Genomic DNA, 26,000 nt, shown 5'->3' with positions numbered 1-26,000 from the left:
AATAAGCAGGAGGAACGGATAAAGAAGATAATGCGGAAATGGAAACGATCGATGATTTGATTGTAAGGTTCGGCACGACTATTGTCGCAAATTCCCTGAATCCAATGAAATGCTCGTCTTCCTGAAGGCCAATTTTGGTCTACGTCGGCGGGTGAGTTCAGCAATGGATTTTAGCATTTAAAAGTTAGACCTTGCTCTTTTGCTCTGAAGAGGGTCTCGTGCTCGAAACCTCAGTCTCACCTGCTTCCCACGGCGGTCTCGACACACTGACCATCTCTAAGTTAATAAACTCCATTGCATGAATCAAAGGCGATGTTAAAGAAAGAAACTGCCCATAAAAAAAGATCAGTAGATTCGTGTCTTTGAGACACAAGGTGTGTGCGTGTTCTGATGTAATGTGCAAATGGCCTGGCACCGTTCATGTTATCCTGCATTTTGAACTTTGAACCAACTCGTTCATTTAATCTCTCTCCTTTCCTCATGATTTTATTAACCTGGAGCTGTTAAAGTTGAAAATTCAACGTCTTGAATCGGCCTTCCTGCTGCTTTTTTAGCATGGAGTTTTTTTTTCCACCGTCTTGAAGTTTCTTCAGTCCGATGCTCAACAATCGTCACTACCAAAGTCCCCGGTTTGACGAGGCTTTTAACATCGATAACACCTGATTCTCCTCATGTCGTTGAAGTAGTATGCACTTCCCAATTAACCATTTTTGGGCGATTTACCGAGTTGTTCATTTAAAGAATTTTTCCTTAAATTCATGCCTCTCCGTCCAGAATACTATTAAGCTCTCAGTACAATCGAGGTATTGCATGTGACCTACCGGAGCCACTTGACCTTTGCTTATCCGCCACTTTGGATGACAAGCTTGAACTGATGTGGTTGTTGCAAACGTAGAATTTTGGATATCTGTCACATTTTGCACTGTTGTGTGTTACAAAAAGGAAACAAACATTCAAGATAAAAGGGCTAGAATGTGGTTGTGAAGGTTCCAGGCCAATTGATAAAACACCCCAGAAATGTTGGACAGCTCACAAACCCACATTCAGTCATGGGTAGAGATTATGCGTGATCCGACGATACCGCCTGGAGCATTGTAATAAAACCTGTGCATACTGGCCAACTATTCCGCAGGTTTCTGTGGGATTTTGCAATTCTTGAACAGCAAGTTAACAACGCACGTACAATTTCCATCCGTTTTCAGCTGTAAATGTGCACACAGTCACGGCCTGTGCATCCGTCGAGCTCCGTCCAGGGCAGCTATGATGACGATGATGATGATGATCAAACAACCGTTCAATTTGAACTGAAATGGTTCCAAAGTGATATTTAGTTTGTGTTGAAGTCCGGAAGTGATTTTGATTGTCCAAAATAATTGGTATACCTTTCAAGGACCAAACTTATTATGGGCAAATTAAATATCAGAATGAAAGCAGAAATAGTTGCATGCAGGACTTACGTGAATAGCTTCTCTTACAGAAAGGTGTAGAGCCCGAGAGAACACACTCAAACATATAGCTAATTCCAAACCATCTGCGGCACGGTGTGTGATAGTTGGCCCTCCATCATGGCCGATCATGTACAACTGACCTTTGGCAATGACGTCATCGGTGCACACGCATGCCCAATCAAGCATTCCAAGAATCTTTTCCTTGGTGTACAGGCAATTAAGGATTGTGTCGTTGTATGTCACATACAGCATGCTGTGTGTTCTGTGTTTGTTTTCAGACCTTTTCGCTGTGCAGTACCTGAGGCAGTACCTTTGGAACTGCTGGGTATAGATTGTACGAATATTGTGATGCATTTGCTGAATAAGACACCGCATCTCCTCCAAAGCAAGAATGTTAAAGTGTGTGACGGTCATATCCTCACAACATCCTCCCACTTAGTTAATAATTGGTGCGGTCATTCTGGGGATAACTGTCTGTGGTTACACTTCTTTCTTCCTTTCTTCATTCTTCCTCGCAAGGGAATGTGGAGTAAGTCTGAGAGTTTGTAGCCCATATTGGCCAGACGTTGGTCAGCTTTATCGCACTGTTTATGGATTTATTTTTAACCGGACTTCATCCACATTCCAAATTCCCACTTCCTTGGTCTGCACTCCTCTTGGGCCAGAATTTAGAATGTAGCCACGACACCGTCCCAAAATGCCTCAGGCTTGGAAAGACATTGATTGTGTGACCTTTGATCTCCACCATTGAGTGTTTGGACACAACATAGTCCGCTTGACATTCCCGTTAATGGAATGTGGCCTCAACATTGCGTAACATGCGATCATATACCGGTTAAGGACAAAGTGTGCAGAATTTATCCTTTTCAGGCCATCTTACTCTGCAATTCTCAATCTACTGTGCGAGTCTGACGTCATTATGGTACAATGCAAGCATTTTTGCAGCTCTTTTCAGCACATTACAGTGAGCCACCCAAATGACTATAATCTATATACGTATGAAAGTACCCGGATTTCTCTGTCCCTCTGTCTGTCACGCTCTTTTTCACTGGGACGTCATAACGGCGTTACGGCTCGTGCTCGGCCAGGCCTCTGCGGAAGTGCACGTCATTCATGATCCCAGAACTCGACCCAATCCGTCGTTTCTCCGATGGCAGTTGAACATCATATAATATATATATATATATATATATATATATATATATATATATATATATATATATATATATATATATATATATATATATATATATGACTATCTGAGGTCCTTAGGCGATGGCCTGAATGACAGACCCTTGGCATTGGGATGACGGATTTAGTAAGATGGCGGTTAATTAAGATGGCGGTTTCATGAAATGGCATTGTCCTGATGCCTTGCGCTAGGGTAGGCCATTACGGCGGTGTATTATTCATATCCGTAACTCGGTGAGAATTGCAATTTGCAACTTGGAAAAATAACCAAAACAGACATAACGTCTGATCCCTGGGAACATAAAACAGATTCATAAAAAATATATTTTAGCGAAGAAGTGTGCGTATTACTAAAATTTATCCTGCATTGTTCAGAGAAAACAAAAAGTATTTCTGGAATAAATTTTTTTTGAAATATTGACTTAACAAACTGCAATGCTGAACTGTAACACACAGACACACACATATATATATATATATATATATATATATATATATATATATATATATATATATATACATACATATATATATATATATATATATATATATATATATATATATATATATATATATATATATATATATATATATATATATATATATATATATATATATATATATATATATATATATATATATATATATATATATATATATATATATATATATATATATATATATATATATATATATATATATATATATATATATATATATATATATATATATACACACATATCTTCTTCTTTCGGCTGCTCCCGTTAGGGGTCGCCACAGCAGATCATCCGTATGATCCGCATCGTGATTTGGCACATGTTTTACGCCGGATGCCCTTACTGACGCAACCCTGGTCGCCTCTTACGACACAGGGATATGGTACACCTATTTTAACCGGGGTATACACCGGCCCAGTACACTGGTACTCACTTCGCCGACCTCGGAAGGATGACAGGCTGAGTCAACCCCCTGGTGTAGTAATTCAGTGGCCCAACGGGGCTTGAACTCAGGACCTTTTGGATCCCAAGCCGCTGCCCTAACCACTGCGCCAACACCAGGCTTAATATACATATATATATATATATATATATATATATTTATTTATATATATATATATATATATATACACGTATACATATATATATATATATATATATATATATATATATATATATGTTATTATGCTCAACTATTAATCAGTGAAGCGACGGGATCAATACTAATAGTTATATAATCAAGTGTGCGTCTTGATATTCGTTTAAACGTTTGAATTTGTAACAGCTCTGTTAATAATCCGCTTGTTGGAATAATCATAAACAGTTCACACAAATCGTAGCAAGAGTTGAATGAGGCTGAAATATCGAATAAGAGGTTGTGATTTGGAATCAACGGCCTGTCGTGATGTAATGGGGACAACTGTAGGAAGCACCATGCAAACAAGAGGGAGGGCATTGGTGGTCATCGACTACAAGTTGGCATTGAAGGACATCAGATTGCATTTAGAACACGGTCCAGACTCGTTTTGTTTTGTCAGCGGTTCCTTGGCAGAGCTTTCGGAGTTTGTTTCTGCGGGGACGGCCTGCGTCTTGCTTGGTTTCGGAACGGATCGAGCCGCACGTTCTTGTTACGTGCTGTGGAGCTCCAGCCAAACGAGGAGAAATCATCTCTCTTGAACTCTTTTTGAGCTGAATGTTTGCACAGAATGTAACAGACTCTTTCTAATCAACCTTCAACAGTTGTTGTCACATGACATGAACTTACCTGTAATGAGCTCGAGTCGAATGACGAACATCAAAGGCCCACTGACGTTGATGAACAAACAACGTACTGTACCTGGTGTTTTATTTATTTTTTGATTATTTTTGCAAAGGTGACATGGCAGAGCGAAATCAACATGCGTGTACATAATCGGAAAATTTCATTTGTTTTCCACTGCGCAAATCGTACCGCTTAATACCGAGCTCTTACGTGCTTGAACATCGAGTCAAAACGATGATTTGCTTGTCCGCCAGCTGTTAGCCTTGGGAATACAAAGTTTAGGATGTAAACTTGGCTACGAGCAAGGCCTGCTATAAATAGGCTTAACGGTAAAAATTTTTTTATACAAATCAGTTTTACTTATCCGCGTTCGTGTCGTTATTTTACCCTTGATATTTGTCATGACATTGTTTTCACTGCTTTCTTGGAGTTCTAATCTTGCTGGCGATTTTGTGATGCTTTTCGGAATCCCATCTTTGCTGAATATTATCGGCAAATTTCCAATGTGGCCGCTGCTCAATCGCGCCATCCACCGCTCCGTGCACACTTTACACGCACAATCTCCATCTCGATGAGCACCGAGTCCTGCAGTACTCTTTTTCTTTATCCACCACATGCCTCACGCCGTCGTATTCTGACAGGTCCATAGATGCTGAGACTGCCAACTCAGATCGAGGACAGGCACGAGGCCGTGTTCCTCGGTGAATTGTCTAGCTGCTTACAGTGATACGTTTAATGATAAAAAGGAGCTTGGGTTGCAAATCAATGTGACCATTACCCCCGCGTGCATGCATATCGATGGGAACTGCTCGGTTGTTGATGTGCATGCATGGGTCCATTTCTGGGTAGGTGTGCCAGTTAAATGGATACACGTAGGGTACTCGGGTATTTGTGGTGTGCTTAGCTGTGTGCGTTTGATCCTGGTGGTTGTGAGTCGCTGTTCGAAATAAACAAAGTGCATGTGTTGTCACAATTGTTTTTCTGTTTTGAAATCTCGACACTTCTTTTGATCAATGTGTGGAGCGTGTTTTCCCTCCTTACAGTCATTGTCCTGCACACGGTCTTGGCTACCTCCAGGCTTATTATCCCCTCAACGTAAGGCTGCACAGGCCATAAAGAATCAAGACATTACAGGATTTTCAAAACTATGTCAAAGTAGGAAAGGATGGGCACAGGTAGAAGGAAAGGAGGGCAGAATAATGAGACAAGGTAGGAGTAAGGGAGTTGGGGGGGGGAGATAAAATGAAGAGGTGTAAGGGAGGGATAACATGTGCAGCAGATCATATTTATACAGGTGCTTTCAACAGCGCAAACGTCTGAGCCATTTTCTGAAACAAAGTGAGATCATTCTCCATTCCAAAACACTCATCACCGTGAAACAAAGAAAACTACATAATATAAATGACGACGGGGAAATAATGAATATGAGAATAAAACGACCTTCGTTGCACAAGAACACGTCTTTGGATGTCCATATTTGGACGCAAGTGGCGAGGAAAGGCAGGTCATCCTCATCCTCTCAATATTTTTTGTTGATCATCGTCCGCTCATCAACTTATTGCACCACAAGTGGTAATTAACGAATCATAATTATGAGAACAGCAAGAAGTTGGCCGTTTCTACTTCCTCGTGCCCAAGGGGAAGGCTTCGTTGTGCATCACCTGCATTACCTGCACCCCTGCATTGACCCTGCAGTGTACTTTTCATCGGTACCAATTTGTTAGTACTTTCACTTCATGAACTTTGTTCCATTTACTTGTCCAACCAACAGTAGTCGTGTCGGTATGGTTTTTTTTTTTTAATCTGTTTTTTCACCAATCATTTGGCCCGACGCTACTACCGGGTTCGAGGAGCTCCCCCTTTGAGGGATGAACAGGGAGGATAGCCTCAACGGAAGGGTGACGACGCTTCTTTACCCGGCAGCTCACCATTTTACACCGACACCGTTTTTCTTGCTTCTTATTGAACTCTTCACTGTATTCACATACACTCAAGCTTAGCACACTGGAGGAAGTCATAAACCTTTCGCGGTGAGTCGAAGCCTCACTACGATTTTCAATAACCCCTTACCTGGAGACACGATGCCCTCTCCCTGCACCAAAGGAAGTGCAAATGTATCTGCGCAAGAGCACCGGAGCGGAGGCGAACGTAGACAATGCAGTAGTTTGTCGGAATGAAATACAGCATCAGCAATTCTCATGAAAAGGATCTTTTTTGTGCGTTTGTGTGACGTGTAGCAGAGGATCAATGTGCAGGTCCCGTGACAAGTATGCGGGGACAATGCTTTGAAAGTGCTCAACAAAATGGGCGGGAGACAGGAGTTTCCCTCTCAAAAACCTGCCATATTTGGCTGCGTGCCAAAATCCAACATGGCCACCGCAACAATATAAATTTGGCCTGCCGGACCATACCACACGTGGCCTAAAGAAATTTGTTTTTTCATCTATTTTATAGTTGATGGATGGCAAGGAATACATTTCTACCATCAAATCATATTTATATTTAAAGTAAGTGACCAAAACCCAATATGGCGGCAATAAATTTTCAGGCGAGGGGTACGGGCGCCCCGTTCGCTTTTTATTTTTCAAACTTCGCCAGGGACAAAATATCACCAAAAGTGTCATGGATGGACAAGCTGGTCTGACTTGGCCTCCCCATATCCATAAGCTTGAGGAGAGCGAACAGCTGAATGTTATTATGTGCGCAAGTTCCTTACCTGGCGGGGGAACCCAAATGCAAGTATCTTTTATTTCTGAAAATAATCAATCACGGTCTCAATTGAAGGAGAAAAAAATTTGAAATTTGTTTCTTTGCCAATGTTCGAGTGTTGGAAAAAGCCCTGGAATGTCACTTTTCACCAGTGATGTCACATCTGGAACCCACATTGATCCAAATGGTGGCTCACATCGAGAAAGTGTATTTCGAGCTCGGATTCCGAAACCCATTCCAGCGTCATCAGCAACTCTGAACGTTCTGAGGATGTTGAAATTGATCAGTGGGATTTTGAAGAAACTACTCGAGACAAAATTAGTGATGGAAACACTTTCGAGGGAATTTTTGAGCCGCATCGTTTTGAGCCTGATGCGAGCGATTCAGGCCAAGATGACGACGATGGAGGTGTTGCTGAAGATGAAAATGCCGGTCACATGTTCACTACAGATTGGTAGATTTTGTGTTTCTGTTCAATTGATGGTTTATTCGGGATTTTGTTTTAGTTTATAAATCAGTCACACCACTCGAGTAGAAATACCCGCCATCACCCGACAGCCAACACTGCGGACAAAATGGGCGACGAATGCTTTGTCTCACTGTCGCAGGCTGACCAGATGTCTTGTAAGTGATGGGATCATCCCGTTTCATACTTTCCCAGGACGCCATGTGTGTATGTGGTCGTGCCGTGTTTGTGCTGTGCCATGTGGTATTCGTGCTCATGCCGTGTCCGTGATGTGGTGCTGTGTTGTGCTGTGCGTGTTCATGCTGTGTCGTGTTGATGTCCTGCCCCAGTGGAGGAAGGAGTGGTGCTGGGGGAGAGAGGGGATGTGGAATGTTTGTAGATATTGTAGAGTGATGAGGATGTTTGTGGGGAGAGGGTGGATGGGGGTGTTGAATGGTGGTGTGTATTGTGGTGGTGATGGTTGATGGGGGTATTGTGGGGGTGATGGTTGATGGGGGTATTGTGGGGGTGATGGTTGATGGGGAGATTGTGGAGGGGGTGGGTGGGATGGTGGTGAGTATTGTGGGGGTGATGGTTGATGGGGGGGGGTTGAAGTCGTGGAGAGATTCACTTACCTCAGCAGTGATATTCATGTCTTTGCTGCCTGTGAGTCAGATGTCAACAGACGTCTGGGGTCTGGGTCAGGCCTGGGGAGTCATGGATTCACTGGATCATGGGGTGTGGTGCTGCCGGTACCTGTATGGGAGGACGAAAGTCTGAGTCTTCAGGTCCTTGGTGCTTCCAGTCTTGCTCTATGGATGTGAGACTTGGACTCTGACCAGGGATTTAAGATGGAGACTTCATTTCTTTGGTACCAGCTTTCTTCGGAGAATCCTTGGCTATCGCTGGTCGGACTTTGTGTCCAACGAGCGGTTGCTGAGAGAGACTCAAATGAGATTTGTTACCTGCATAGTCTGTGAGTGTCAGCTGCGGCTGTATGGACATGTGGCTTGTTTTCCTGATGCTGATCCTACTCACCAGGTTCTCTCAGCGAGGGAGTCTCGTGAGTGGAGGAGGCCAGTGGGCCGACCACGTGCCTTGTGGTTGCAGCAAGTTGACCAGCATCTCAAGGAGATTGGGATGGGCCTAGCATCTGCCTGTGGGATGGCCAGACGGAGGCCCGTGGAGTACCGGCGGAAAGTGGATGCAGCAATGCGCTGCTCTGGTGCATGCTCCCATACCTGACCTGACCTGGGAAGGGTGAGATGGTGGTGTGTATTGTGGGGGTGATGGTTGATGGGGGGTTGTAGAGGTTGGGGGGTGGTGGTGTGTATTGTGGGGGTGATGGTTGATGGGGGTTGTGGAGGTTGGGGGTGGTGGTGTGTATTGTTGGGGTGATTGTTGATGGGGGGATTGTGAAGGGATAGTGGAGGTGAGGGGTGAGATGGTTGTGGGTATTTTGGGGGTGATAATTGTGTGGGTGATGGTTGATGGGGAATTGTGGAGGGGGTGTGGGATGGTGGTGGGTGATGGTTGATGGGGAATTGTGGAGGGGGTGGGATGGTGGTGGGTATTGTGTGGGTGATGGTTGATGGGGAATTGTGAGGAGAGGGTAGAGGGGGTGATGGGTATTGTGAGGTTCATGGTGGAGGGGGTGTGGGATGGTGGTAGGTATTGTGTGGGTGATGGTTGATGGGGAATTGTGAGGAGCGGTTAGAGGGGGTGTTGGACGGTGATGGGTATTGTGAGATTGATGGTGGAGGGGGGAGGGGATTGTGGTGCATATGATGGAGGGATGGGATGGTTATGAGTATTGTGGGGGTGATGGTTAATGGGGAATTGTGAGGAGAGGGTAGAGGGGGTGTTGGATGGTGTTGGGTATTGTGGGGTTGATGGGAGAGGGGGGATGGTGGTGGGTATGATGGAGGGATGGGGTGGTAGTGAGTATTGTGGGGGTGATGGTTGATTTGGGATGGTGGAGGGGGTATGTTGGAGGTGGGTATTGGGTTGATGGGGGATGATGGAGGGTGGGATGGTTTTGGGTATTGTGGGGGTGATAATCGTGTGGTGATGGTTGATGGGGAATTGTGGGGGGTGAGGAGGGGACCCTGAAAGTTTCAGCACCCTCGGTCAAATCCTCTCGGAGTAGTAGTCGTCGATGATGATGATGCATACATACTTTACATATCCACTATAAATAGATGGTGGTTCATTTGATTTGTATAAATTTGTGTTGATAACAGATAATTATTTTTCAGGTGCTCTTTGTGGGAACTGCCTGGCAATGGCAACAGGTGTTTGATTCACCGCTCAGATCGTCCGTGTGCAAGTGCTGGTGGAGATGGTGTTACAGTTTCGAGCGACGGCTGTTTCTTCCGCTTTACAGTGGGTATGGCAGCACCTCTCAACCATGGTGGATAACCACGAGATCTAACCATCTATGTTGTTTCATTCCAGTGTTCTGTAACATGTTCCGAACAGAAAAGTGAACATTTTGATTTTGATTTTGTAGGCCCGATCCACAATCCGGTATTTCGGACAAACCTCGTCCAATTTCTGGCAAACTTGGGGTATTTTCAGCCATGTGTGAAGCATGAAACTATTTCGGTTTGTATTCCGACAACCACTCAGGAGGCATCAACTCGACATGTTTGTGGGAAACCGAAATTTATTCACCGTTTGAGTTAAATCCGACCACAATACAGGATAACCCAGAGACGGTATGAATTTTGCTGGTGGTCGACTTCCTGGTGCGACGTCACAACTCTGCATGAAGAAGTAGAAGAAGAAGATTTCGACTTTTAATTGCAAAATTACCCATTTTATCAATCGGAAAAAGACATCTATTTTGTGGGGGTATCAAGGGATATGTCAGTGTCGAGGATGTCTGAGCATTTGGGTTCTCCTTTAAAGACCCAGCTACTGATGACTTCATTGAGCCTTGTGATGATCCAGAGATTGTGGCCTTATCATCTCCACTGCTTTCCTTCATCATCGACAAGCGCACTTTCAGACTAAACTTTTGCTGACGCTTCATAGGTTCTTCTTCTTCATCTTTTGGCGTATGACCAATATGGATTGCACTCAAATTTAATGTCCAGGTTCTGCAGCCATGTGGCTGCCTCGGGGTGAGTTGGTGGAGAGCTGAAAGTCCTCCTGATAACTTCCGCAAGGGACAGTGCGAGGTGATGTGCTCCATCTTCTGAACTCCTCCGCAGTCACAAAGTGCATCCGCCCTCGTACGACTGCAAAGGCCCAGTCCAGTGCGGAGCCTGTTGAGGGCTGTCGATTGCCTACATAGGAGTGTGCAACCAGGTGGAAGAATGGTTAGATCATGGACAATATGTTTATTAGTAGCTACGGCAGCCTCCCAGCTGGCCCTCCACAAGTCAGCTTCGCTTTGAGGGGCTCCAGTAAGGAGCTCGGCACAGTTTCATGGTGGTTTTCACGACTTGAGGCGACAGTCGTGAGAAGCCGCTGCCGCTTAACGTTCAGTTCAGTGAGAAGAGAGAATGTTAAGTGAGAAGCCGCTGGGCTGGAATTTCAGCAGCCAAAATGCGGCTGAAGTATCGGGATGACAGCAGGATGCCTGGTGGAGCAATGTTGCAGAGGATAGGAAGCCACTCAGTCTGTGTTGGCTTGAAGGTTCCAGACACTGTTCTCATCGCGGTGTTTACCAGCATAACCAAACCACTCAGTATAACCAACCCAACCAGCGCAACAAAACCACCCAGTATAACTAAACCACCAGTATAACCAAACCACCCAGTATAACCAACCCAAGCAGCATAACCAAACCACCCAGTATAATCAAACCACCCAGAATAATCAAACCGCCCAGTATAACCAAACCACCCAGTAGAACCAAAGCACCCAGTATAACCAACCCAACCAGTATAACCAACCCAACCAGTATAACCAACCCAACCAGTATAACCAACCCAACCAGAATAACCAAACCACCCAGCATAACCAAACCACCCAACATAATCAAACCACCCAGCATAACCAAACCACCCAGCATAATCAAACCGCCCAGTATAACCAAACCACCCAGTAGAACCAAACCACCCAGTATAACCAACCCAACCAATATAACCAACCCAACCAGAATAACCAAACCACCCAGCAAAACCAAACCACCCAGCATAACCAAACCACTCAGCATCACCAAACCAGGCACGAAAACCAACTCAACCAGCAAAACCAAACCACCCAGTATAATCAAACCACCCAGCATAACCAAACCACCCAGTATAATCAAACCGCCCAGTATAATCAAACCGCCCAGTATAACCAAACCACCCAGTATAACCAACCCAACCAATATAACCAACCCAACCAGAATAACCAAACCACCCAGCATAACCAAACCACCCAGCATCACCAAACCAGGCACGAAAACCAACTCAACCAGCAAAACTAAACCACCCAGTATAATCAAACCACCCAGCATAACCAAACCACCCAGTATAATCAAACCGCCCAGTATAATCAAACCGCCCAGTATAACCAAACCACCCAGTAGAACCAAACCACCCAGCATAACCAAACCACCCAGCATCACCAGACCAGGCACGAAAACCAACTCAACCAGCAAAACCAAACCACCCAGTATAATCAAACTACCCAGTATAATCAAACCACCCAACATAATCAACCCAACCAACATAATAAACCCAACCAGTACAATCAAACCACCCATTCATGATATATGTATGTTTATATACATATAAAATTGTTACGGCTGTGGAAATTCGCATTACACCATAAAGGGCCCTCAGGTGAGATATCTCGACAGGTATATGTGTAGTTAGCCCAAACCTGTTGTATAGAGGGAATTTATGTGATCCATTCGGGCTGCGATCCTCCAGTTAGTCGTTTTTCTTTCTCCATCTTTTATTTCATACAAACAAAAACCGCCAACGATGCTGGTGGGTTTTTCCCGCCATTCTTCCCCGCGCTTGGTGTGAGGGAAGGGGGAAGGGCAGCTCACCGCCGATTGGTGAATGAACAGCGTGACGCGGTCGGGGTGAGGGAACGCCCCTTTTCGAGAACCCTCTCGAAGGAGGGTGGAGTCGAAATCGGGGCGGAGCGAAGGGCGGAGCCGCGCTATAAAAGACGGACACGGGCGGGGCGCGTTCTCTCTCGCTTCCTTTCGCTCTTCCTCCACTCTCTTCCTCCTCCTCTTCCGCTTCGCTCTTCTGCGTGTGGTTGTCGGTTGGTTGGTTATTCCCTTGTCCCAGTGGGGTGGCTTGAGGTCTCGCTCTCTCCCTCTGACTCGTGGAACTCGCCTCCGTCTGAAGTCGTTGTTGGGTCATTGCCGAGCTGTGTCGTCATGGTCGAGTGTCTCTGCGTCGGTGTGGAGCTCGTGGAACTCGCGGCACCCGAGGAGCTCATTGAAGTCGAGCTGTGTCGTCGTCTAGTCGGCAGTGGAGGCCGGCGAAGGAGACGGAGCTCGGAGTGGAGGTCGTGGGAGGAGGACTCGCCAGCCGCACCAAGGGAAGTCTTTTCTTTTCTTTGGGTTTGTGTAAATGACTGTGGGTGGCGCCTATCCTTCAAGTAAAACTGGTTAAGTGTTGCCGTGTGTCAGGTTTAGTCGGGACATCTCTTTTGCCTGTGATTGTATATACGTGCCATTTCTTGACTTGCTTTTGCTTTATTGTACATGATGATTGTGACTGTATACGTGCCTTCCATGCTGGTCTGCGTGTTCAATTAAACGTGCTTGTGTGAACTTGTTCCCCGTTTCGCTGCGTCCTTTCCTTCGTTTGAATTTCCATCTTGCATCACGTAAGGGGTTCGTAGTGGGTTTAAAACGCCCGGTAATTAATCGGAACCGTCAAGGCTGACGATAACACCGCTCGGTTATCACTGTAGCACGGAACGGACCGCTTAAGCGGTTTGTGTCCGGAGTTGGCCTGTGGCGTGGTATGATCGCCCGGTCGACCACTCGCACAGGTACTTAGGTCGGTCGAATTTGGCGAGCAACCCTATCCTGCGCGGGTGGGCAATTGGCACGATCGTGGTGAGGTTAAACCCCAACCCATGACTGGCTCCCGGCGTTGGTCCGAGAGGGTCAAGACAGAATTGTCCGTCCGGTGGGCGACATGCCATGATTCGAGTTACGTGGCCATTCGCACGCCGGCGGGCACGAATTTGCAACACTGGTGTCCGGAAGTGGGATTCAAATCCACCTCGGTCTCCAACTAAATTCACGGGAATCGGTTCAGGGGTGAGAGGAGCGACCCCCTCCTCCCCCGTTCCCTCAAAATTACGAGATTTTAAAATTAATCCCTTACGAGAAATAAGATGGAGTCTCAAGACGAGTGGGAGCCGGGGGTAGAAATGTGTATGTGTTTGAATGTGGAATCCATGGTCCAGGACGAAAGCCCCGAGCAGGAAATGCTGAATGAGCAGGAACAATTTCCTCTCCAATCGAACCCAGAGCCCGAAATGGGCGCGGCAGCGGCCGCGGTGTCTGACACCTCCCCTCCCCTCCTCCGAAACCCTCCCCCGATCCCTGCCGAAACGGCTCACCCAAGCGCATCCGACATGGCCCAGCTATTCGTCATGCTGGCGGGAATAAACAGTAAAATGGATGACATGGAAGCGAATACGCAAACACTGCGGGGTGAGATGTAGCGAATAGGCCGTGGCCTGCAGGCAGGCATAATGGCAATGGCGAGGAATGAAACGCGGGCAGTGGAGCTCAAAATGGCGACGCCACGTGCTGGAACGAACGAGCTGGGGGGAGTGAAACGGCTGTCAGCTCCGTGGTGAAGGCAGGAACAAAAAAAAAATTCGGGGGACGTGTGAGACGAGACCTGAGGTGACGACGGCAGAATTAATAATAGAGACACGGGAGATGGGAACGGTAAAGGAGAGACGACACGATGAAGTCGGGGGTAAAGACGAGCACACACACACACACACACACACACACACACACACACACACACACACACACACACACACACACACACACACACACACACACGTAGTGGAGGACAATGGGGGCGAGCCTGCGGAGCGTGTAGGGACCCGGTGCGAGCAGCTGGATGGCCTCCTCCAGGAACGAGGGGAGGGAGTATGCCCCCTTGAGGCGACTCACGACCAGGTGGGTTCGGTCGTGCCAAGTGGAGTTGAGGGGAGGAGTGCTGCGAACGGGTGCACGCCGAGCTTGGGGGGTATAGAGGTCCCGGAACCCCTTGTGGGGACACGAATCCCCAGTGTGGTTGTCCCGGTGTGTGTGGTGAAAGGTGTGAGTGCGCCCCCTTGTGTGGAAGCGACCCCGTGTGTGAGTGGTGTGGTGGCAAGTGTGCCAAAGTGCGTGCCTCCCAGCACGCCGTGTCTGGATGAGGCACCGTGTGTGGAAGGAGCCACGTGTGCAAGGCGATGGATGGCACGAGTGAGTGAGCGGCCGAGTGTGAGGGAGACAGCGTGTGTAAGGTCGCTGTGTGTAAGGGAGATGTCGGTCGGCATGCGTGAGCATGCAGCCGCGTCTCCCAGTGTGAATGTGAGTTTAATGGAGTGCAGTCTGAGTGTCGTGACACGCAGGTGTGCGTGGGTTGAATGGAGCTTGAGCGCGAGAGTGCGACAGAGATGACGGCGACAGATAGACAAGGGCCGAGTAGCGGCCGGAGCTCTTTTGAGCACCGCGCCGGGTTTGCCCAGCGGCGAGTGCGAGGTCCGTGCTGTGGTACGCACGAGACCCCCACGTGCTCGCTTGCGGGAGTGAAACCCGGTCCGGAAACGCCCGCGGTGGATGTTGCCGATCCCGTGACGGACAAAGTTTAGGCAGGATTATGGATTCGTACCGGACGGATTCTCCACGCGGGCGTGTTTATTAAGCTCCAACAGGCAGAGCACATGTGTTCGCGTGGGGAACCCCTCGAAACGCGAGGCTTGTGTTTTTTTTTAATGCGCCGGGTGATGTCATGGCTGCGTGCATGGTTGGAATCCGGCAGGAGGGTGAATCCCTGCTGGATGGTGCCGTCCAAGAGGGACGAGGGACGCGAACAGCTGCCATGACGTCACGCCGAAGGTGCATGGCTGTGAAGTGCCGCGCTGGTGCGCAGGTGGCGAGTTGCTGCGCTGGTGCTGCGCAATAAAAAAAAAATAGCAAGCCTCGCTTTCAGGTGAACAGGATTCCCGGGCATGGGGTGGAAGACCCCCTGCCTGGGCACAGGATACCACTAGTTAGGGGGATGGGTTAGTTTAGTTAGACCGACTTCATGGGGCAGGGGTAAGTCCTCATAGAGTCCGTGGAATGGATTAGGAAGAGATTTAGAGGATTTGGAGAACAGTAACAGACAGTGAATGTGTAGTGGGGACGTAGCTTAGCTACGTAGTGTTAAAAGGAATGTGCTATAGTGTAAGGGACGACGTGGGAGCACGAGTTCGTTAGGGAAAGTAGTCAGAAGGATGGCAGAGTTCAGCGGTGTGTGTGTTGAAAAGTTGTGAGGTGAGTACATGATGAGTGAGTGAGGCCAGCGGGTCTGTGTGTATGGAGCGAATGTGGAATGCATGGTGCGATGAGTGATTGGGGGGAGGAGTGACTCCCGCCCAAGGGACCCCGGGGTCAGTGTAGAGTGAGTTATCTGGGTTAGTTAAATTGACAAAATGGAGGTCGTTTTGTTGTTGGTGGGAGTGTAGGCTCGATACCCATTTGGAGGGGTGCAGGAGCCCTGTTTATGGGCTGGGAGCATGGCTGCGAAAGGTGAGTATCGCTGAGTGGGAACCCCGGGCACCGGGCTTGTCGGCCGTGGTAGGCCAAGGGCCCATGGGGGGCCGGGATAGCGTAGTGGGCACGGGTGCGCCATTAGCCGCGTGGGCAGTGCATTGGGCATGGGCACCCAAGGAAGGGGCCTGGGCGCCAGCCTGCCACGTGAGCGTTTCAGGGGAGTCGCCATGGAGGGCACTCCCTGGTGTTTAGGGAGCTGGTAGGCTCGGAGGCAGTGTAGTGCCCGGGGGTGCCATAGCTGGAGAATCGGCAGAGGGTAGTGCCTGCCAAGGGAGCTACGCTTCCCAGCCACAAAACCGTGCAAGGGCACGAGAGAAAATTGGGGGGCGAGGCCCGAAATTGTGAGGACACCAACACAGGCGACGGGAATCCTGGTTGTTAGAACCGATAAATGAAGCGAGAGGCGCTAGTTGAAAGCCCCGGGGTAGTTTAAAGGTTAATGGATAGGGTAGATAGGAAGTGTACCCTTCCGCACCATCCATCCCTTCGCTCTCGTTGTGGGCCGCTGGACCCACTTTGGGTTAGATCGCTGAATTCTGGGGAGGCCATCCTGAGGCTTCGTTGGGCCTCGACACAGGACGCCAGCCCTCCCTCGTTCCCCTCCAGAAAGGGAACGTAGGGGTTGGGAGTAGGCTAGGACGAGATAGGTTAGCCGAACAAAGACAGTAAAGGGGGTTAGGGGACGATTTATTGTGGGAAGAGTAAAACAATAAATAAATAAATAAAAATAAAAACAACAAAAAAATAAGTTGGGGCTAAATTGGGTTTTTACAAATTTAGGGAGTGGTTATGGACAGTGACAGGCAAAGGCGATAGGTTGGGAGGAAGATGTTTAGGTAGGTCCGAGCCTGCCTTCCGAGTGGCCAGCACCACCGCACTCCCTCCAACAACCTCCACTGAAAGGCAAACGCCGGCCAACTTAATCGGCTGGCTGTTTTGCTGCGAGGCCAGCCGGATCGTCTGCAGCTGTGTTACTTCAAGGCCTGTGCCGTTCAGCTCCACTGCCGGCTGATTTTACTTCAAGGCCTGTGCCGGTCAGCTCCACTGCCGGCTGTTTTTGCTGCAAGGCCTGTGCCGGTCGATCGTCTGCCGGCTGTTTTTACTGCAAGGCCTGTGCTGGTCAGCTCCACTGCCGGCTGTTTGTGCTTCAAGGCCTGTGCCGGTCCACTATCTGCCGGTCGTTTTTGCTGCAAGGCCTGTGCCAGCCACTTCATCGTCTGCAGCTGTGCTTCAAGGCCTGTGCCGGTCGGATCGTCTGCCGGCTGTGTTTGCTACAGCGGCCTTGTCATGCCATGCCTTGCCTGCCTGCCTTTGCCTTGATCCATGCCCACTGCCCACGTTCACTAGCCCCGTTCTGTTTTGCATTGCCCCCCCCCCCCTGTTCATTTCCATGCACGCCGGGATCATCGTGAAAGCAACAGTTTGCAAGCTGCAAGAACTGTCCTGTTGGCAGCTACAACACGTGCCTGCAGTGGCGGCCCGTGCACCGGTTGAATTTTGTTTTGCTCCCTGCAGAGTCCATTGATCCTGGGCCATGGTTAGTGTAAATTTTGTAAGTTAAGGTGTTAAGTTGTACTGTAAATATGAGTGCGCCCCAGGCATGTATGTCTTAGTGCCGGCAATTTTATTTAAGTCTTCTGAATGAGTGTGTTTGTGAGTTAGTTACTCAGCCCTCAGGTTATTTATTTTGGGGACACGAATAACATGAATGTCGCACTCAGGGATCTGTAGGTAAAACGTACTAGTGGAGAACTACACATGATGGCACACGAGAATTTGACGACTCGGGAGTGTGGTGTAGTGGGCCTGCGGGGGCAGGGCATGATGTGGGGAGCATGGTGGAGGAGTGGTTTTGGAGTGGTCACGTGCTTGCACGGGATATAGGAGTGCGCGCCGCCTGAGGCGTGGTTGTAGCTGCTGTAGCCGTTGTGGCCTGCGGAGCCTGTAAGTCGTGTGGCTTGTAGAGTGCATCGAGTACGTAATAAAGTGGAGTTACGGGCAACGTACGCTCACGCTCTCGCTCGTGGCAATAAAGCAGGGTTGTGCTGTTCCCCCGCTCGTGTCTGCCTTGGACCACCTTTACCATGATACTACAGGGACGAGTCTGTAAAAAGGGGAGGGGTGGTGTTACGGCTGTGGAAATTCGCATTACACCTTAAAGGGCCCTCAGGTGAGATATCTCGACAGGTACATGTGTAGTTAGCCCAAACCCGTTGTATAGAGGGAATTTATGTGATCCATTCAGGCTGCGATCCTCCAGTTAGTCGTTTTTCTTTCCCTATCTTTTACTTCAAACAAACAAAAACTGCCAACGATGCTGGTGGGTTTTTCCCGCCATTCTTCCCCGTGCTTGGTGTGAGGGAAGGGGGAAGGGCAGCTCGCTGCCGATTGGTGAATGAACAGCGTGAGGCGGTCGGGGTGATGGAACGCCCCTTCTCGAGAACCCTCTCGAAGGAGGGTGGAGCCGAAAACGGGGCGGAGCGAAGGGCGGAGCCTCGCGCTATAAAAGACGGACACGGGCGGGGCGCGTTCTCTCCCGCTTCCTTTCGCTCTTCCTCCACTCTCTTCCTCCTCTTCTTCCGCTTCGCTCTTCTGCGTGTGGTTGTCGGTTGGTTGGTTATTCCCTTGTCCCAGTGGGGTGGCTTGAGGTCTCGCTCTCTCCCTCTGACTCGTGGAACTCGCCTCCGTCTGAAGTCGTTGTTGGGTCATCGCCGAGCTGTGTCGTCGTGGTCGAGTGTCTCTGCGTCGGTGTGGAGCTCATGGAACTCGCGGCGCCCGAGGAGCTCGTTGAAGTCGAGCTGTGTCGTCGTCGAGTCGGCAGTGGAGGCCGGCGAAGGAGACGGAGCTCAGAGTGGAGGACTCGACGGCCGCACCAAGGGAAGTCCTTTCTTTTATTTGGGTTTGTGTAAATGACTGTGGGCGGCGCCTGTCCTTCAAGTAAAACTGGTTAAGTGTTGCCGTGTTTACGCGTATTCGGTTTTCACTCTTTCTTTGCTTTTTATGTGCATTTTTCTTTTGCTGTGAATAAAGTGCATTCATTGTGTGAACTTGTTCCCCGTTTCGCTGCGTCCTTTCCTTCGTTTGAATTTCCATCTTGCATCACATAAGGGGTTCGTAGTGGGTTTAAAACGCCCGGTAATTAATCGGAACCGTCAAGGCCGACGATAACACCGCTCCTTTATCACTGTAACACGGAACGGACCGCTTAAGCGGTTCGTGTCCAGAGTCGGCCTGTGGCATGGTACGATCGCCCGGTCGACCACTCACGCAGGTACTTAGGTAGATCGAATTTGGCGAGCAATCCGATCCTGCGCGGATGGGCAATTGGCACGATCGTGGTGAGGTTAACCCCCCCCCCCCCCATGACTGGCTCCCAGCGTTGGTCCGAGAGGGTCACAACAGAATTGTCCGTCCGCTGGGTGACGTGCCGCGATTCGAGTTACGTGCCGTTCGGCGTGCGCGAATTCGCAACAATATGTATGTATATATATCATGCATATATATATATATATATATATATATATATATATATATATATATATATATATATATATATATATATATATATATATATATATATATATATATATATATATCACGGCAACACTTACACAGTTTTACTTTACAGACGGCGCCGACAACACATATACTCAAAAGCAAAAGAAAAGGGCCACCCTCAACGACAAGGGGGCAGACGGGCCTGTGGGCCGAGACCGCGTCGAGCCTACCCGTCTTGTGATGAGCCGCAAAATGGCGGCGGTGCCCCGACTCCGCGCTCCTCCGCGGGCCTCGCTGGCACTGCCTGGAATGGGGTTGGAACGGGGCCCCCTTTTCGCACTATCTCAGCGCGGGGGGGAAACAGGGGGGGGGTTGTTGATGCTCTGGGGAAAGAGGATAGATGGCTTGCTTGGGTCCCGTGACGAGCGACTCCACTGCGCCCTCGACCGCGTTCCCGGCTTCTCCTCTCTGCAGCTCCCCGACAGACTCCGAACCCCGACAGACTGCCACTCTCCAGACCCGACTTGACTGCCTCGACCTTCCTGACTCCAACTCACTGCCTCCAACCTTCTCTCCAACTCAAAACTCAAAATTCGCCCCGCACTCGGTGCTTTATAGTCCGGCAGGAGAACCCATATGCAAATTTCTGGATCAGAACGAGGTCGGGGGTGGAGCCACGCTCGTCCAATGGACGGAGAAAAAGGGGCGTTAGTCTCCCCTGATCCTCGAATTTGCATATATCGATTCGACTCCGATGCGCCTGGAGGCGGGGCCAAACCGCCCCGCGCTTGCTGATTGGACGGATCAGAAGTGGGCGTGTATCATTCCTGATCCGACTTCTCCTCGGAAAGGCCGCTCTTTTTACCCGCGGCTCAGCGCGCGCCCCGCACGAGGCCAGGACAGCCTGACGCTCGGCGTTCACAAGCGGCGCGGGAATGGCCGCAGAAGGAGGAGAGGTGAAGGTGTTGGAGGGTTTATTGTGGCGGTGATGGCCATGGTGACGCTTGGAATGGCGGTGATGCGATGGTTGCGAGAGCGAGTTGTGAAGGTAAAGGCCGTGGCTCTTGGCGTTGTTGTTGTTGTGAAGCGGCGTTGCGGTTGGTGGTTGTTGTGTGATGGCGGTTAAGACGTGGTTGGTTCAAAATAAAGATAGAACAGAAAAACGGCTATCTTAAAAGGTCGCAGCCCAAATGAATGACATTTATTCCCTCTAAACAACGGGTTTGGGGCTAACTACACATGTACTTACAGAGATATCTCACCTACGGGACCTGAATGATGGTTTGCGAATTTCCTCAACCACAACAATATATATATATATATATATATATATATATATATATATATATATATATATATATATATATATATATATATATATATATATATATATATATATGTGTAATCATGATTTTATATATTTATGGATATATATGTATATACATATATATATATATATATATATATATATATATATATATATATATATATATATATATATATATATATATATATGTGTGTGTGTGTAATCATGATTTTATATATTTATGGATGTATATATGTATATACATATACATATATATATATATATATATATATATATATATATATATATATATATATATATATATATATATATATATATATATATATATATAATACACCACCAGTCAAAAGTTTTAGAACACCACCATTTTTCAGTTTTTACTGAAATGTAAGCAGTTCAAGTCCAATGAATAACGTGAAATGGTACAAAGCTAAGCGGTAAATGGTCAGAGGTTAAAAAAAGGTTAGGTTTCCAAAAACTGAAAAATAATGTAAATATCAGAGGTGTTAAAATCGGCCCTTTTCAGAGAACAAGTAATGAGTTCGCAACTGCATCTGTTCTGCAGCAATGGAAGTAAATTAAGCCTTGACAGTTGATGCAAACAATTCCTACAGGTGTCCCAACTTTTGTTGATTAGTTACAAACCATCTGTCTGTATAAAAGCAGTGTTGGAACAGACTGTGTTACTACACCCTCTGAAGAATGATTTGGACAATATTGCACTGCAGGAAGTAGTATATTGCTGTCATAATGGTGAGAAAAAGACAATTAACAAAGGAAGACAGACAGACCATTATAACCCTTCAAAGTCTTTCCTTTAGAGAAATTGCAAAGGAGCCAAGGTGTCAGTGAGTACACTTTCCTCCACCATCAAAAGGCACTTGAAAACTGGATAAAACTCTGACAGGAGGAGTTCTGGCAGACCCAAAGCCACAACACAATCAGAAGACAAGTTTCTGAGAGTCAACAGGTTGCGTGATAGGTGGCTCACAGAATAACAGCTTCAAGCACAGCTTAACACTGTTCGAAGTGAGGAAGTCTCAGTTTCAACTGTGAAGAGAAGATTTCGAACTGCAGGTTTGACAGGTCGAGTGGCAATAAGAAAGCCATTGCTAAGATGGCAAAATAAGAAAAAGAGGCTTGCCTGGGCCATGAAGCACCTACCGCCAGTGGACCACTGAAAACTGGAAAAAGGTCGAATGTACCGATGAATCAAAATTTGAAATCTTCGGTTCATCACGCACGGTTTTTGTACGCCGTCGAGTCGGCGAAAGGATGGTTCCTCAGTGTGTGACACCAACTGTCAAAAATGGAAGAGGAAGCGTGATGAACTGGGGCTCTTTTGCTGGATCCAAAGTCGGTGACTTGCACAGAGTAACTGGCACCCTGAACCAAAAGGGCTACCATGGCATTTTGCAGTGCCATGCAATATCCTCTGATCTACGCCTAGTTGGTCTGGGGTTCAAATTTTGGCCTTGACCTCCAACTTTCCTCCCGTGCCCTCGTACGGTTTCGTGGCTGGGAAGCGTGGCTCCCTTGGCAGGAGCTACCCTCTGCCGATTCTCAAACTGTGGCACCCCCGGGCCCTGCAACTGTCTCCGAGCCTACCAGCTCCCTAAAAACTGGGGAGTGCCCCCCCCAGCTACTCCCCCTCTGCTCACGCGGCAGGCTGGCTCCACGGGCCCCTTCCCTGGGTGCCCGTGCCCAATGCACTGCCCACGCGGCCAATGGCGCCCCGTGCCCTGCATCATGCGGGTCCACCCGTGCCCACTATGCTATCCTGGCCCCCCATGGGCCCTTGGCCTACCGCGGCCGACTAGCCCGGTGCCCGGGGTACCCACTCAGCGATACTTACTGTTCGCAGCCACGCTCCCAGCCTATCAACAGGGCTCCTTCCTGCACCCCTCCAAACGGGTTTCGAGCCTACATTCCCACCAACAGCAAAACGACCTCCATTTTTGTCAATTTGACTCACCCACTAACTCACATTACACTGACCCCAGGGTCCCTTGGGTGGGAATCACTCCTCCCCCCAATCACTCATCGCACCATGCATTCCACATTCCCTCCATACATGCAGACCTGCTGGCCCTCACTCACTCATCAAGTACATTTTCAATCCATTTCACTCCTCTTCTCACACATCGTTGATCACTGCCATTCTTCTGACTGCATCCCCTCACTACCTCGTGCTCCCACGTCAACCCTTAAACTCGTAGCACATCCTTTTAACACTACGTCGCTAAGCTACGTCCCCTCTATACACTCAAAGTCAGTCTCTGTCCTAAGATCATCAAAAATCATTTTCCCAACCTAAATCTCAACTGAATCCCTCTAACTGACATTTACACGGGCTCCACGAGGACTTATCCCTGCCCCCATGAAGCTGGTCTAACTAAGCTCACCCTTCCCCCTAACTAGTGGTGTCCTGTGCCCAAAGAAGGGGGTCTTCCACCCCTGCCCAGGAATCGTGTTCACCCAAAGTGGCAAGGCTTGCTTTTCTCAACTTTTTTTTTTGCGCACCAGCGCGGCAATTCACAACCACGCACCTTTTCCGTGATGTCATGGCAGCTGTTCGCGCTTCGCACACCTCGTCCCTTCTCGGACGGTACCATCCGGCAGGGATTTCCCTCCTGCCGGATTCCAACCATATGTGCAGCCATGACGTCACCCTGCGCATAACAAGCAAGCTTCGCGTTTCGAGGGGTTCCCCACGCGAGCACATGTGCTCTGCCCCTCCGTAACCTGCACCGTGCGCTCTGCGAACAGAACGCACTGCGCAGGCCACATAGAGTTTTACACACACGCCTGCCTGGAGAACCCATCCGTTCCAAATTCACTATCCAGCCTACCTTCTGTCCGTCTGCAGGATCGGCTAACATCCACCGCGGGCGTTTCCGGACCGGATCTCACTCGCGCAGGCGGGCCCGTGGCGGCCTCATTCGAAGCACAGCACGGACCTCGCGCTCGCTGGTGTGTAAACCCGGCGCGATCCCCAAAACAGCTACGGCCGCTACTCGGCCTTTGTCCCTCATCCGGTGCCGTCTCCGTCGCCATTCCACCCACACACTCCCGCGTGCCATGACACTTACACACCACATCATGACACTCTCACTCAGACATGCGGTTGCGTGGTCTCGCATACCAACCGTCATTTCCCTCTCATACTGTTCTCTCACACATGCGGTTCCTCTCACACACGGTGCTTCATCCACACACGGTGTTTCCTACACACATCGTCTTTCACTCACGCATGCCATTTCACTCACGCTATGCACGCGATTCAACACGCATTCCGAAACACACAACCACACACACTGGAACAACCACACTGGGGATTCTCGCTTCCACAAGGGGTCCCGGGGCCTTCATACCCCCCAAGCTCCACGTGCACCCGTTCGTAGCACACTCGCCCCTCCGAACTCGCTTGGCACGACCGGACTCACCTGTCACGATCCGCTTCAATGGGGGGGGGGGCATATTTCCTCCCCTCGTTCCTGAAGGAGGCTATCCTGCTGCTTGTACCAGGTCACGAAACATTCCCCACGCTCACCCTCATTGTCCCTCGCTAACTCCATGTGTGTGTTCGTCTTTAGTTTCTTTTACTTCACCCTCTATCTCCCGTGTCTCTGCTATTTCTTTTAATTCCTGCGTCTCCCTTTGTGTCTCTGTTAATTCCGTCACCTCGTTCATTACCTCCGTTTCTTCCTGGCTCCATTTTCCTTCCCATTTGTTAGTCGTTCTTCCTCTCTGAGCCCCCTTAGTTCGTTATCTTTCCGGAGCTTTTCCATCTCTGTGGATTCCAACTTTGCTCTCTCCTTGAGTTGGTTAATTTCAAATTCATGTCGTTTTTGTTTTATACCCCCACCATCTCTCATGTTTTTCATTCTCCAATCTCATCGTTTCCTTCAATTGGTTGATCTTCTTTTCCTGTTTCGTTCGTTGTTCTTTCATTATCTCTGCGTACTTCAACCTTGCTTTCTTTTTCAGTTGTTCTTGTCTTTCTTTTTTAATTTCTTTCACCCCCTGTCCCTCATTCTCCAATCTCATCGTTTCCTTCAATTGGTTGATCTCCTTTTCCCGTTTCATTCGTCGTTCTTTCACAATCTCTGCGTACTTCAACCTTCCTTTCCCCTTCAGTTGTTCTTGTCTTTCTTTTTGTTTCATTCCTTGTTCTTTTTGTTCTTCCTTCTCCAATCTCATCGTTTCCTTCATTACTCTTTCTTGCATCTCATTCTTTAATCTTGCTTCTGCTTCTAACTGTTCGATCTGCACAGTGTGGTTCCTTAACATTTCATTCTCCGTTCTCGTTCTTTCCTCTCTCAACATCCTCAGTTCGCTTTGTCATCCCGTTTCTTTGTTTTGGTGTTTCTGGAACTCAGAAGCTTTTTTTTCTTATTCCTTTCTCATCTCCACACCTCTTTCACATTCTTCCTTCCTCCTTTCATCCATTCTCTTGCTCATCTCCTTTAGTTTTTTTTAGATATTTCTCTCTTCTTTTTATCTTCTGTTCTTAGCTTCCTCTTATCTGATCACCTGATCTTATCTTTTTCTTCAGTTGTTGCAATTTCAAATCGTGTTTCCGTTTTTCCTTTTTTAGCTTTGTTTCCCCTTCTTCTTCCAAGTTCTCTCTATTCCGGGAATTACTAATTTGCTCTTCCTCTATTCTTTCGTTCAGTTCGCTCTTCTCATGTTCCAACAAACGGGTACTCCACTCTACTTTCCTCATTTCTCCCTGTAGTTCTTCAAACTGTCTTGATTTTTCCAATAATTCTTCCTTCCTTTGCTCCAGAGATTTCTCTCCTCTTTTTATCTCCTGTTCCAGGCTCTCCCTTATCTGATTGCCTGATCTTACCTCTTCCTTTAGTCGTTCCAATT

General features: G+C 48.2%; 1 protein-coding gene across 1 annotated transcript; it reads left to right on the top strand.

Annotated features, from left to right (window-relative positions):
- Positions 1-10,885: 10,885 nt before the first annotated feature.
- LOC147025662 (uncharacterized) lies at positions 10,886-13,640 on the top strand. Its single transcript, XM_085887096.1, has 2 exons — positions 10,886-10,989; positions 11,303-13,640. Exons 1-2 carry the CDS (start codon positions 10,886-10,888, stop codon positions 12,285-12,287), a joined length of 1,089 nt encoding a protein of 362 aa, XP_085743222.1. The 3' UTR covers positions 12,288-13,640.
- The last annotated feature ends 12,360 nt before the right edge of the window (positions 13,641-26,000 follow it).

The sequence above is a fragment of the Eptatretus burgeri genome, chromosome 6 (genome assembly GCF_056783735.1).
Source record: "Eptatretus burgeri isolate ZD-2024b chromosome 6, Ebu_testis_v1, whole genome shotgun sequence".
Taxonomy (NCBI): domain Eukaryota; kingdom Metazoa; phylum Chordata; class Myxini; order Myxiniformes; family Myxinidae; genus Eptatretus; species Eptatretus burgeri.
This window is presented reverse-complemented; position numbering and strand designations above follow the sequence as displayed.

What these genes read in the sequence shown, in the direction of transcription:
- LOC147025662 (XM_085887096.1), top strand. Translation starts at nt 10,886, where the DNA reads ATGGACAATATGTTTATTAGTAGCTACGGCAGCCTCCCAGCTGGCCCT. An exon ending in GAGCTCGGCACAGTTTCATG is followed by an intron (nt 10,990 to 11,302) that starts GTGGTTTTCACG and finishes CTAAACCACCAG; the next exon opens with TATAACCAAACCACCCAGTA.